At 26.9% G+C, this 14454-nt stretch overlaps 1 protein-coding gene across 1 annotated transcript in view; it reads left to right on the top strand.

Moving 5' to 3' along the window:
* The window catches only part of LOC135130560 (adenylate kinase isoenzyme 5), a 59398-nt gene that overhangs the window by 25626 nt on the left and 19318 nt on the right, over window positions 1-14454 (top strand). Inside the window, exons 6-8 of the mRNA XM_064057964.1 lie at window positions 11156-11305; window positions 11498-11965; window positions 12635-12799. Of these exons, the coding sequence (XP_063914034.1) occupies window positions 11156-11305; window positions 11498-11965; window positions 12635-12799 (783 nt within the window). The remainder of the gene's footprint in view (window positions 1-11155; window positions 11306-11497; window positions 11966-12634; window positions 12800-14454) is intronic.

Here is a 14454-nt window from a genome sequence, read left to right as displayed (position 1 = left end):
AAATTTTCGTTTCTTCAAATTTTCATGTTTGATTTTCACTTTTGACATTTTTCAAGTTTTCATTATATACTTTTTCGTTTTTTATTTTTGATTTTTCAATTTTACAGTCTCTGGACTTCTACATTTTTCAATTTTTCGAGTTGCAATTTTTTAATTTTGCAATTTTTCGACATTACAGTTTCTCATTTTTCAATTTTTCACATTCTCAGTTTTTAATTTTTGTCATTTTCAATTTTTCGTTTCCTCAGTTTTTCAAGTTCTCGATTTTTATTTTTCATTTTCCTGATTTTTTTAATTTTAATTTTCTCGGTTTTATGTCACAAATTTTCATTTTTCAATTGCTTTATTTCTTGTTGTTTCTTTCGATTTTTCAGTTTTTCGTTTCTTCAATTTTTCGAATTTTTAGTTTCTCAATTTTTCGTTTCCACAATTTTTCATGTTCCCGAATTTTGTTTTTCAGTGTGGCGAATTTTTAATTTTTATTTTCTCGATTTATATCACAATTGTCCGTTTTTTCATTTCCTTTATTTTCTGTGGTTTTTTTCGATTACAACTTTGCAGTTTTCGGATTTCCAGTTTTCCAATTTTTCAATTTCTTTAATTTTCAATATTTAGATTTTACAATACATATTTCCTTCTTTTTTTTCACTTTTTCGAATTTTACGTTTTTCAATTTTTAATCTTTCGATTTTTCAAATTTTCGTTTCTTCAAATTTTCATGTTTGATTTTCACTTTTGACATTTTTCAAGTTTTCATTATATACTTTTTCGTTTTTTATTTTTGATTTTTCAATTTTACAGTCTCTGGACTTCTACATTTTTCAATTTTTCGAGTTGCAATTTTTTAATTTTGCAATTTTTCGACATTACAGTTTCTCATTTTTCAATTTTTCACATTCTCAGTTTTTAATTTTTGTCATTTTCAATTTTTCGTTTCCTCAGTTTTTCAAGTTCTCGATTTTTATTTTTCATTTTCCTGATTTTTTTAATTTTCATTTTCTCGGTTTTATGTCACAAATTTTCATTTTTCAATTGCTTTATTTCTTGCTGTTTCTTTCAATTTTTCAGTTTTTCGTTTCTTCAATTTTTCGAATTTTTAGTTTCTCAATTTTTCGTTTCCACAATTTTTCATGTTCCCGAATTTTGTTTTTCAATGTGGCGAATTTTTAATTTTTATTTTCTCGATTTATATCACAATTGTCCGTTTTTTCATTTCCTTTATTTTCTGTGGTTTTTTTCGATTACAACTTTGCAGTTTTCGGATTTCCAGTTTTCCAATTTTTCAATTTCTTTAATTTTCAATATTTAGATTTTACAATACATATTTCCTTCTTTTTTTTCACTTTTTCGAATTTTACGTTTTTCAATTTTTAATCTTTCGATTTTTCAAATTTTCGTTTCTTCAAATTTTCATGTTTGATTTTCACTTTTGACATTTTTCAAGTTTTCCTTATATACTTTTTCGTTTTTCTATTTTTGATTTTTCAATTTTACAGTTTCTTGACTTCTACATTTTTCAATTTTTCGAGTTGCAATTGTTAATTTTGCAATTTTTTGATATTACAGTTTCTTATTTTTCGATTTTTCTCATTCTCAGTTTTTGTTTTTTGTCATTTTCAATTTTTCGTTTCCTCTGTTTTTCAAGTTCTCGATTTTTATTTTTCTTTTTTCCTGATTTTTTAATTTTCATTTTCTCGGTTTTATGTCACAAATTTTCATTTTTTCAATTCCTTTATATCTTGTTGTTTCTTTCGATTTTTCATTTTTCGTTTCTTCCATTTTTCGAATTTTCAGTTTCTCAATTTTTCGTTTCCACAATTTTTCATGTTCCCGAATTTTGTTTTTCAATGTGGCGAATTTTTAATTTTTATTTTCTCGATTTATATCACAATTGTCCGTTTTTTCATTTCCTTTATTTTCTGTGGTTTTTTTCGATTACAACTTTGCAGTTTTCGGATTTCCAGTTTTCCAATTTTTCAATTTCTTTAATTTTCAATATTTAGATTTTACAATACATATCTCTTTTTTTTTCACTTTTTCGAATTTTACGTTTTTCAGTTTTTATTCTTTCGATTTTTCAAATTTTCGTTTCTTCAAATTTTCATGTTTGATTTTCACTTTTGACATTTTTCAAGTTTTCATTATATACTTTTTCGTTTTTTTATTTTTGATTTTTCAATTTTACAGTTTCTTGACTTCTACATTTTTCAATTTTTCGAGTTGCAATTGTTAATTTTGCAATTTTTTGATATTACAGTTTCTTATTTTTCGATTTTTCTCATTCTCAGTTTTTATTTTTTGTCATTTTCAATTTTTCGTTTCCTCAGTTTTTCAAGTTCTCGATTTTTATTTTTCCTTTTTCCTGACTATTTTAATTTTCATTTTCTCGGTTTTATGTCACAAATTTTCATTTTTCAATTCCTTTATTTCTTGTTGTTTCTTTCGATTTTTCAGTTTTCGGTTTCTTCAATTTTTCAAATTTTCAGTTTCTCAATTTTTCGTTTCCGCAATTTTTCATGTTCCCGTATTTTGTTTTTCAATGCGGCGAATTTTTAATTTTTATTTTCTCGATTTATATCACAATTGTCCGTTTTTTCATTTTCTTTATTTTCTGTGTTTTTTTTTCGATTACAACTTTGCAGTTTTTGGATTTCCAGTCTTCCAATTTTTCAATTTCTTTAATTTTCAATATTTAGATTTTACAATACATATTTCCTTTTTTTTATTTTTCACTTTTTCGAATTTTAAGTTTTTCAATTTTTAATCATTCTATTTTTCAAATTTTCGTTTCTTCAAATTTTCATGTTTGATTTTCACTTTTGACATTTTTCAAGTTTTCATTATATACTTTTTCGTTTTTTTTTTTTATTTTTCGATTTTACAGTTTCTTGACTTCTACATTTTTCAATTTTTCGAGTTGCAATTTTTTAATTTTGCAATTTTTCGATATTACAGTTTCTCATTTTTCGATTTTTCACATTCTCAATTTTTAATTTTTGTCATTTTCAATTTTTCGTTTCCTCAGTTTTTCAAGTTCTCAATTTTTATTTTTCATTTTCCTGATTTTTTTATTTTTTATTTTCTCGATTTATATCACAATTGTCCGTTTTTTCATTTCCTTTATTTTGTGTGTTTTTTTTCGATTACAACCTTGCAGTTTTTGGATTTCCAGTCTTCGAATTTTTCAATTTCTTTAATTTTCAATATTTAGATTTTACAATACATATTTCTTTTTTTTATTTTTCAATTTTTCGAATTTTAAGTTTTTCAATTTTTAATCTTTCGATTTTTCAAATTTTCGTTTCTTCAAATTTTCATGTTTGATTTTCACTTTTGACATTTTTCAAGTTTTCATTATATACTTTTTCGTTTTTATTTTTGATTTTTCAATTTGACAGTTTCTTGACTTCTATATTTTTCAATTTTTCGAGTTGCAATTGTTAATTTTGCAATTTTTGATATTACAGTTTCTTATTTTTCGATTTTTCTCATTCTCAGTTTTTATTTTTTGTCATTTTCAATTTTTCCTTTCCTCAGTTTTTCAAGTTTTCGATTTTTATTTTTCCTTTTTCCTGACTTTTGTAATTTTCATTTTCTCGGTTTTATGTCACAAATTTTCATTTTTCAATTCCTTTATTTCTTGTTGTTTCTTTCGATTTTTCAGTTTTCGGTTTCTTCAATTTTTCGAATTTTCAGTTTCTCAATTTTTCGTTTCCACAATTTTTCATGTTACCGAATTTTATTTTTCAATGTGGCGAATTTTTAATTTTTATTTTCTCGATTTATGTCACAATTGTCCGTTTTTTCATTTCCTTTATTTTCTGTGTTTTTTTTTCGATTACAACTTTGCAGTTTTTCGATTTCCAGTCTTCTGATTTTCAAATTTCTTCCATTTTCAATATTTCTATTTCATATTACATATTTTTTTTTATTTTTCACTTTTTCGATTCTTAAGATTTTTCAAGTTTCCATTTTGTAATTTTTCGTTTTTCGGTTTGCATCATTTTATCAATTTGGCAATTTTTCAATATTACAGTTTTTCATTTTTCGATTTTTCAGTTTCTCAATTTTTAATTTTTTCCTTTTCCAAATTTTTGTTTCAATTCTTATTTTTTATTTTCCCGATTTTTTAATTTTCACTTTTTCGATTTTATATCACAATTTTTCGTTTTTCCATGTCCTTTACTTTTTGTTGTTTCTTTCGATTATTCAATTTTTCGTTTATTTAATTTTTCAAATTTTAAGGTTTTTTTCAATTTTTCTTCAAATTTTCAAGTTTGATTTTCACTTTTTACATTTTTCAAGTTTTTATTATACTTATACTTTTTCGTTTTTTTATTTTTGAGTTTCAATTTTACAGTTTGTCGACTTCCAAATTTTCCAATTTTTCAATATTACAATTTCTCATTTTTCCATTTTTCACATTCTCGATTTTTAGTTTTTCCCTTTTTCAATTTTTGTCCCCTAAATTTTTCAACTCCCCGATTTTTATTTTGCATTTTCCTGATTTTTTATTTTTCATTTTCTCGATTTTATATCACAACTTTTTGTTTTTTCATTTCCTTAATTTTTGCTGTTTCTTTCGATTTTCCAATTTTTCGTTTATTCAATTTTTCAAATTTTCAGGCCAATCGATTCCAATTCGTCGATTTTCCAATTTTGAAATTTTTCAGTTTGCAGTTTTTGGATTTCCCCCCCTTTTTTACTTTTTGGATTTTCAATTTTTCGTTAAACTTTAGATTTTTCAAATTTTCGGCAGTTTTATACTTCGATTTCTCAATTTTTTTTTATTTCTCGATTTATCGAATTCAGATGTTTGGATGTTTTGATTGTTCAATTTCTCATTTTTTTTTCTATTTCTCGATGTTTCGATTTTTGGATTTCTCGGTTTTTCGTTTTTCCAATTTTTCGATGTTTCGATTTTTCAATTTTTTAAAATTCTGGAGTTTCGATTTGTCGATTTTTCAGTTTTTCGATTTTTATGTTTTAGATTTCGAATTTTTCTTTTTTGATTCTTTGATGTTTGGATTTCTCCATCTTTCAATTTTGCGATATTTCAATTGTTCAATGTTTTAAATTTTAGATTTTTCGATTTCTGGATTTTTTGATTTTCCAGTTTTTCGATATTTCTATTTTCCAATTTTTCAAATTTTGACGTTGCTAAATTTTCAGTTTTCCGATTTTTCAATTAATATATATTTTTTTATTTTCCCGTTTCTCGAATTCGCAGTTTCGATTTTTCAGTTCTTCAATTCTTCGATTTTTGGATTTTTCGGTTTCCCTAATTTTTTAATTTCTCAATTTTGGATATTTGTTTCAGTTTTGGGATTTTTCAATATTTCTATTTTTCGACTTTTCGATTTTTAATTTTTTCGATAACGATTATAACTGCCTAAGGGTAGAAATTATTTTAGCCCCCCGCCAGTTCATGATACTATGAATTTTGTTAATTTAACTGCCGTGAATGAACTATTAGCAATCTTGTGTGAAAAATTTAGGAAATGTTCTAATGTACGTAACACTTCAGTATTGGCATCCAGAAACGTTATTCGTAATTTGACAAACAAAATCAAACGAGTCCTGACTCAGTGAATTTCATGAAATCTCCTAGCAAGTGTTTGTCTAAACAAATCTAATGTCTGTTAAATTGTATTAGAACCAGTTAACGATTAAAATCCTAACCTGATCGGTAAATTTGTTTTGTCTACTCAACCGCCCTCTAACTAAAATCTCAAGCAGACTACTACCTACTACCCGAAAGCGCTAACGTACACATGGTTGCCTATGTTTAACGATTTTTTGATTGAACTTTTTTCTCAAATTCAAATCATTCAAACGTGATTTCGCGCCACTGTTAATTAATTTCAGCGCGAAAATTTGATTCAACTTCGGTCACATCAATAACGATTAACAAATTTGGATTTAAATTAAAAAATGTATTTGGAATTATGAATCTGCCTGATTGAACGCAAATTGTCAAAAAAAAACAGACAAATTCGGTTGCGAGCTTACGTAAAATATCCTCTGAAAATATCGAACTAGTCCGAGAAGGAGAATTGTTATTTTCACCGAACCATTTCAAATAAAATTTCATAAGTGAGTTTTTCCACCGAAAATGAATGAAAATTACAGAATACCGGAAGTGGTAAATGCTTATCTGTAAACGTGTCTTTTCTGTCTTGTTCTAACAGAGCGTGTTAGTAAAAGACAAGTGACACACGTTTATAATTTATCATAATGTATATCTCTGATAGTTCTAAAAAGAAGTATTATAGATATCATGCAAATGGTGTTAAAATAATAGTGACAATAATAATAGTAATAATATTTTTTAATTAATTATAATACAGGGTTTTTATAAATGATGGTAAGGGTGTAGTAGGCAATGGATTTCAAAAATCCCGCTTCGCTGAAATTATGCCTCATTGGCTATGTAATTTCAATACTACCAAAGCAAAATATATGTACATTAAAAATATTACATTGAATTTGTAGTAATAGTAAAATAGTACGTACATTATTAATCTACCACGGACTAGAAATATTAACAAATCTATAAAAAAAAGAAAAACTGCGAAATCGAAAAATTGGAAAACCAAAAAATTACAAAATCGAAAAATTATAAAATCGTCAAAATTAAAATGAAAAATTGAAAAATCGAATAAATAAAAAAGTTTTAAAACTCAGTAATTGAAAAATGAAAAAATTCAAAAAACTGAAAATTTAAATTGAAAAAACGAGAAATTAAAAAATCCAAGAAAATCGAAAAATTGAAAACCGAAAGTTATACTTAGCCACGCCTACCCACCCGTTTCTCATTTTTTCTCCTGAAATAAGAAATAATTGTTATAGCAAGTACTGCAACAATTTCTTAACATATATACTTTTCTTTTAACAACATCATACTTAAAAAGATGTTCCACATGGCAGTTTCTTGTAGGGAAATAAGCATTTTGCAATTAAGATCCGCCCTTCGGTTCACGACGAATAAGAAAATTCATCACAATTGAGAAGAGGGCGGGTGGGCGGGGTTTTGAATTTTGTCTTTTTTTTTCTTATATGCACGTAAATTTGTAGAGAAGTGTTGGAGATAAAATTTACCATTTTAAATATGTTTCAGTCTTTTGTTGTGAAGAGTATGTAAATTAAAAAGATTTTTTTTCTTCTAAGTCAAATTATAAAAAATGAAAACTCCAAGAGTAGCAAATATTGAAAAATTGTAAATCGAAGAAAAGGAAATGTAAAAAAAAAATCAAAAAGGAAAACAAATAAAACATTTAAACATTAAAATCGAAAAATTCTAAAAACAAAGAAAATAAATAACCGAAACGAATAATTGAAAAATTGAAACCCAAATAAATGAAAAAGTTTTAAAATCCACTAACTGAAAAATGGAAAAATTCTAAAATAGTAAAACTGAAAAAGAGAAAAATTCAAAAAGTTATTTTTATTACACATTTAAAATGAAATCTAGAAAAATTGCAAATCAAAATCTAAAATTAAAAAAAAGTAAAATTATAAAATGAGAACACCGAAAACGCGAAAAATCGAAAAAATAAAGAAAATAAAAATCGAAAAAAATTGCAAATCGAAAAACTGAAGGAAAAATGGTAAAACCTAGAAATTAAGACATCCAAAACTTGGAAAATTAATACTTAAAACTAAAAAATTGCATTTCGAAAAATTGAAGCAACGAAAAATTTTTAAAATATTGAAATTGAAAACACAAAAAGTTATAAAATCGGAACATTGAAAACTCGAAAAATTGTAAAAAATTTAGAAAATAAAAAACCAAAACGAAAAATTGCAAATCGAATATTTGAAGAAACGAAAAAGTGGAAAATCAAAAATTGAAAAATTAGAAATCGAAAGTTTGAAAAATCGAATTAATGAAAAACTTCTGAAATCCCGATACCTGAATATGGAAAAGTTATAAAATCGTAAATCTGAAAAATTAAAAATGATGAATTGAAAAATTTAGAAACTGAAAACCTAAAATTAAAAAAACGAAAAATTCAAAAAGTCAAAAGTTGAAACAGCGAAACAATGAAAAATTGAAAAAATCATAAAACCAAAACATTGAAAACCTGAAAAATTGATAAAATAAAGAAAATAAAAAACCGGAATGGAAAATTGCAGAAAAGGAAAATTGAAAAACGGAAAATAAATTAAACATTGAAACATTAAAATCGAAAAATTCTAAAAACAAAGAAAATAAATAACCGAAACGAAAACTTCCAAATCGAAAATTTGAAGAAATGAAAAAATGAAGAATTGAAAAATTAAAAACCAAATTAATGAAAAAGTTTTAAAATCCACTAAAAAAAAAGCTATTGCTATTACATATTTAAAATGAAATTTAGAAAAATCAAAACTTGAAGAAACGAAAAATAGGAAACTAAAAAATGTAAAATTGAAAAAAGAAAAATTAAAAAATATGGAAGTCGAAAAATCGAAAAAATAAAGAAAATAAAAATCGAAAAGAAAAATTGCAAATCGATAACTGAAGACATGAAAAACTGAAGGACAGATAAATTGAAAAATTGAAGAAACGAAAAATTTTAAAAATATTGAAATTCAAAAAACAAAAAATTATAAAATCGGAACATTGAAAAACCGAAAAATTGTAAAAAATGAAGAAAATAAAAGACCAAAACGAAAAATTGCACATCGAATATTTGAAAAAATGAAAAAGTGGAAAATTCAAAATTGGAAAATCAAAAATTGAAAAATAAAAATCGTAAAATTGAAAAATCGAATTAATGAAAAACTTTTGAAACCCTCTTAACTGAAATTGGAAAAGTTATAAAATCGTAAAATTGAAAAACTAAAAAAATTTTAAAATTATTGTGTTTACAATATATATATATTAAACATGAAAACTAGAAAAGTTGAAAAAGTGAAGAAACGAAAAATTGAAAAATCCAAAAGTTGAAAAAGCGAAAAATTGAAAACCGAAAAACTGTGAATCGAAACATTGAAAAATCCAAAAAGTTATAAAATCAGAACATGAACACCCGAAAAATTGAAAACATAAGGAAAATAAATAAAAAACCAAAACGAAAAATTGGATGGAAGACTGAAAAATCGTGAAATTGCAAATCGGAAAATTGCAAAATAAATTGCAGAATCTAAAATCTGAAACATCCTAAATTTGGAAAATTGAAAAACTGAAAAATCAAATAAATGAAAAGTTTTAAAATCCACTAAATGAAAAATGGAAACATTCTAAAATCGTAAAATTCAAAAAGGCAAAGTTATTGTTACATATTTAAAATGTAAACTAGAAAAATCGCAAATCGAAACTTGAAGAAACGAAAAATTTAAAAATCTAGAAATCGAAAAATTGCCAAAAAGTGACAAATTAAACATTGAAAAAGGAAAAATTCTAAAATCAGAACATTGAAAACTCTAAAAATTGAAAAAATAAAAGAAATAAAAATCGAAATGAAAAATCGCAAATCGAAAAACTGAAGACATGAAAAATTGAAGAAATGATAAAATGAAAAATTGAAAAATGAAAAATTGCAAAATCTAGGTACTGGGACATCCAAAATTTGAAAAATTAAAAAACTAAAAAATATTGAAGAAATGATAAATTGAAAATTGAAATTAAAAAACAAAAAATTATAAAACTGAAACATTGAAAACTCGGAAAGTTAAAAAAAATGAAGAAAAAAAAATTGCAATTCGAAAATTTGAAGGATTGAAAAATTGGAAAATCAAAAAGTGAAAAATTAAAAATCGAAAAATTGAAAAATCGAATAAATGAAAAAGTTTTAGAATACCAATAACTGAAGAGTGGAAAAATTTTAAAATCGTAAAATTGGAAAAGTGACCATTTTTTAAAATCCTTATTATTATTAATTATTTAAAATGAAAACCAGAAACATTGTACGAGTAAGTCAAAAATTGAAGAAACGACAAATTAAAAAATGGAGTAACTAAAAAAGTTGAAAAATCCAAAAACTAATAACCAAAAAATTGCAAAAAGACATGAAAAATTGAAAAATTAACAACTGAAAACTCATGAAATTGCAAATCGAAAAATTGTAATTTCTAAAAATTGAAACACCCGTAATTTGGAAAATCGAAAAACTGGAAAACTTGAATATTAAAACTCGAAGAGTTGCACATCGTAAAATTGAAGAAAAAAAATTAAAAACTGGAAAATTGCAAATCCAAAAATTGAAAAGAAAAAAATTATAAAATCGAAACATTGAAAAATTGTTAAAACAAAATAAATAAAAAATCGAAAGGAAACATTAAAAAATCTAAAAGTTGAAAAATTGTAAAATTGAAATACCCAAAAACTGAAAAATTTCACATTGAAAAAAGAAAAAGAATATTGAAAAATCGAAAAGTTAAAAAAATTAAGAATGTAAAAAACTGAAACGAAAAATTGCAAATCGAAACATTAAAGCAATGAAAAAGTGAAAAACAAAAAGTGAAACATCCAAATGTTAGAAAATCGAAAAACTGAAAAATTTTAAAAGGAAAACTCGAAGAATTGCATATTGTAAAATTGAAAAAAAAAAAAAAATTAAAACTTTAAAAAATTGCAAAACGATAAATTGAAAAAACAAAAAATTATAAACCGTAAACATTGAAAAACTGGAAGATTGTAAAAATAAAGTAAAAAAAAACCGAAACGAAAAAATGCAAATCGAAAACTGAAAAATAAAAAATTAAAAATTCTAGAAACTAAAACCGAAAAATTGAAAAACTGAAAAATTGAAAAATTGCTGCGAAAAAACTTTTTTCAAGCACGAAGTAAGTTCCGTCGAAACAACCTAGTAAAGAAAGTCTAAAAATAAAATTCGGATATCGAAATATTCAGTTTTATTGCGTATATAATCTGTTTATCTACTCAATTTTCTATTTGAGGCAGCTATTTTTGGTTGATTTCTCAAACAGAAACACATCCTTGAAGAAACCAGCAAACACTTTTCAGCATTTACCCCTATAATGTTTTATTATCTTAATAATTTTCTCGATTTTATCCCAAACCGCCCTCCCACTGACCCAGCGGACGCGCGCCCATAAACACGTCACCCACCTTTAACTAACCCCAACGTTTCGGTAATTAATAAATAATTCACCCCATCATCGATTCTTTTCGCCACAACCTAATCCCTGAATAATTAAATTCCAGATAAACGGTGAACGTCACCCTTCGGACGTCTACAAAGACTTCCGAACGGCCGTATTCAAAATCCTTGGCATGCAAGACAACCCTCCAGTATTCACCAACGGCAAAATAGCCAACGTACCATCGGACGTCACCAACGAACTTCCAACAATGGTGAGTTCATACAAACAAGCTTCAACGCTTCCACCGATCGATTCTAATAGACTTCATAAATTGCTCATCGCAAGTAAAATGCAATCGATAGTGACGATATGGGGGCAGCGGGGGCGGCGGTCACTTGCCCCGTCAATGCCGCCTCCAAAACAAAACTTTACTTGTATTTAAAATTAAAAACGACTTTTACAGCAAACTTTGCCCCCCGTACCTGCCCCCCTCCAGACCCACCAGCCCGAGCGAATGGTGGTAGATCCCGAGTCAGAGCCGGAGCGGCCCAGGACGCAGGTGATCTCCGTGAACGCCAGCAACCCCAACAACTACCAGTCGCCCGTGAAGACGGGGTGGCCGCCGGTGCTGTGGGTCATCGGGGGCCCCGGGAGCAACAAAGCGGCCCTGTGTTCCCAGGCCTCGAAGGACACAGGCTGGACCCATATTAGTCTGGGGAAGCTGTTAAGGGCAGCCGCTGAACCCCCCGACCCTAGACACAACAGCGAAACGTCCAAAATAAGGAACAGCATCAGCGGCGGGGAAATGGTACCTCTGGACATAGTCATGAAGTTCGTGGAGTCCCATATGGCGTCGAATATCACGACGCCCGGGATCATTTTAGACGGGTTCCCGAGGGATATGACGCAAGCCACGGAGTTCGAGGCAAAGGTAAATTTTGTTTATTTTCACAGCTATAAGGGGAGTACTGTGGCGGCACAATATACCATTCCAGTTGGTATTATTGAGTCGCAGGTCCACAAAATGTTTGTTTCGTTCAAAATATTATTTAAACGAAAGTAAATATGTTTTCAAAAGCAACATTCGCCGTGTTTGTCATATTGATTCTTATAAAAACAAGTTTCTACGCATTTATTTACACAACGGACCTATCGTTGACAGCAGAATTTAAGCTTAATAAAAAATAAACTACGATTCGTTTCAAAAATATCTCCCAAATCACCGAAATCGATAAACTTAAACTAACAACATTTTATTACGTAATTAGATAACGCCCACGATCGTCTGAAATAAATCACGACGTGCGTTTTGTTTCACAACACCTCACCAAATCGATAGCTCAACGTAATTAATATTCCTCTTCAACTCTCACAATTATGATTAAAATTTTACAAGATCGTCTACAATTAAACGTCGTCAAATTCTAATGTCTGACGTCATAATTACCACCCACGGTTGTAATTTCCAGAAGTCGTACTTCTCGAATAAACGTGTAATTTCGTCGTGTCTTAATGAAATATTAAGCGTCGTATGAAGGACTCGCCGGAAATACATGTTTCCTTCTAGGCGAATCGTACATTCGTTGATTGTTCGTTTCAGTTCAAGCAAAAACCCACGATCATCCTCTTGGACTGCTCCAAGCTGCAGCTGGGTCGGGGGCGGCTGGACGACAGCGTGACTGCGTTCAGGAGGAGGCTGGAGATTTTCAGACAGTCGTCGTTGCCGATGTTGAAGGCCATGGACAGCATAGGACGTCTCACGATTGTAAGTTATTTATCGGGTTTTGTTGAGTGGGGTAATTTTTGTAAACACCGCAATTGGGGTGGTGATTATAGAGTGGGAAATCTGGTTGTTTTCGTGAAAAAATCGGGTTCGATCGGTTTAACGAGGGTAAGTGTCAAAGGTTGGTTCGACAGAACTAGGCTTGTCCCTGAAAAAGCTCGATAAATACCGAGCCTCTTTGAAAAAAAATTGGGATTTTTTTTTGATAACCTCTATAAAGTAAAAAGTACCAGCATAAATAACACTCGCAGCTTTTTTGACTTGACTTCAGTTTTCCGAGTTTTAAGTTTGAATTTTTCAGTTTTTCAGTTTTTAGATTTTTCGTTGCTTCAATTATTATTATTGATTTGAAATTTTGCTAGTTTTAATTTTAAATTTGTAATAATAATAACTTTCAAAATTTTCCACTTTTTCAATTTTAAGATCTTTAAATTTTTCCATTGTTCTTAGATTTTAAAACTTTTTCATTTATTCGATTTTTCCATTTTTCCATTTTTAATTTTCCAGTTTTTCTATTCTTCAACTTATTATTTCTTCAATGATTCGTTTTGCAATTTTTCACTTCGGCGTTTTATTTTCCATATTTTATTAATTTTTCGGTTTTTCAGTGTTCTGATTTTGAATTTTTTTCGGCGTGAAATCCTCAATTTTTTTTGATTTGTCAATTTTTGGATTTGCAATTTTCTGGTTTACAATTTTTCAATTTTAGATTTTTCAGTTTCTTGATTTTTCAGTTTTTCTTTTTTTCAATTTTTAATTGCAATTTTTCATTTTCATTTTAAATATATAACAATAATAACTTCTAAATTTATCACTTTTTTAATTTTACGATTTATGAATTTTTCAATTTTCCAATGATTCGATTTTAAAACTTCCATTTATTCGATTTTTCAATTTTTCGATTCTTCAATTTTTCATTTCTTCAAATTTTCGGTTTGCAATTTTTCGTTTCGGCTTTTTATTCTGTATTTTTACAATTTTTTATTTTTTTGTTTTTTTAATTTTACGATCTGCAGCTCCTCGAGTTGGGATTTTTAGATTGTTCAGTTTTTCGATTTTCCAACTTTTTTATGTTTCAATTTATAAATTTTATAACTAATAATAATTTAAAAAATAATAATAATTTTTCATTTATTTAAATCAAATTTTCGATTTCAATTTTTTCGTTTCGGTTTTTTATTTTCTTTATTTTTACAATTTTTTGATGTTTTTAACGTTTCTATTTTATAATTTTTTAATTTTTTTAATTTCTTGTTTCTTCAGTTTTTCGATTTGCAACTTTTCTTTTATTTTTTTTGTTTCTTCAATTTTATGATACGCAACTAGTTTTCATTTTTAAATTTTTCAGTTTTTCGATTTTCCAACTTTTGGATGTTTTAATTTTTTAATTTGCAATTTCCCGAGTTTTCAATTTTTAATTTTTCAATTTTTCATATCTTCAAATTTTCGATTTCCAATTTATGGCTTCGGGTTTTTATTTTTTCAATTTTTTGGGTTTTCTTTTCTTTCAGTGTTCTTTTTCTTTTATCAATGTGAAATTAATAATAATTACAAATTTTACAATTTTTCGATTATTGAATGTTCCGATTTTTTTTCAATTCTAATTTTTCCAATTTTTCTTTTCTTCTACTTTTGTT

This window comes from Zophobas morio, unplaced genomic scaffold (genome assembly GCF_036711695.1).
Source record: "Zophobas morio isolate AGI-343-1 ecotype UQ-CSIRO unplaced genomic scaffold, CSIRO_AGI_Zmor_V1 ptg000017l, whole genome shotgun sequence".
Classification (NCBI taxonomy): domain Eukaryota; kingdom Metazoa; phylum Arthropoda; class Insecta; order Coleoptera; family Tenebrionidae; genus Zophobas; species Zophobas morio.
This window is presented reverse-complemented; position numbering and strand designations above follow the sequence as displayed.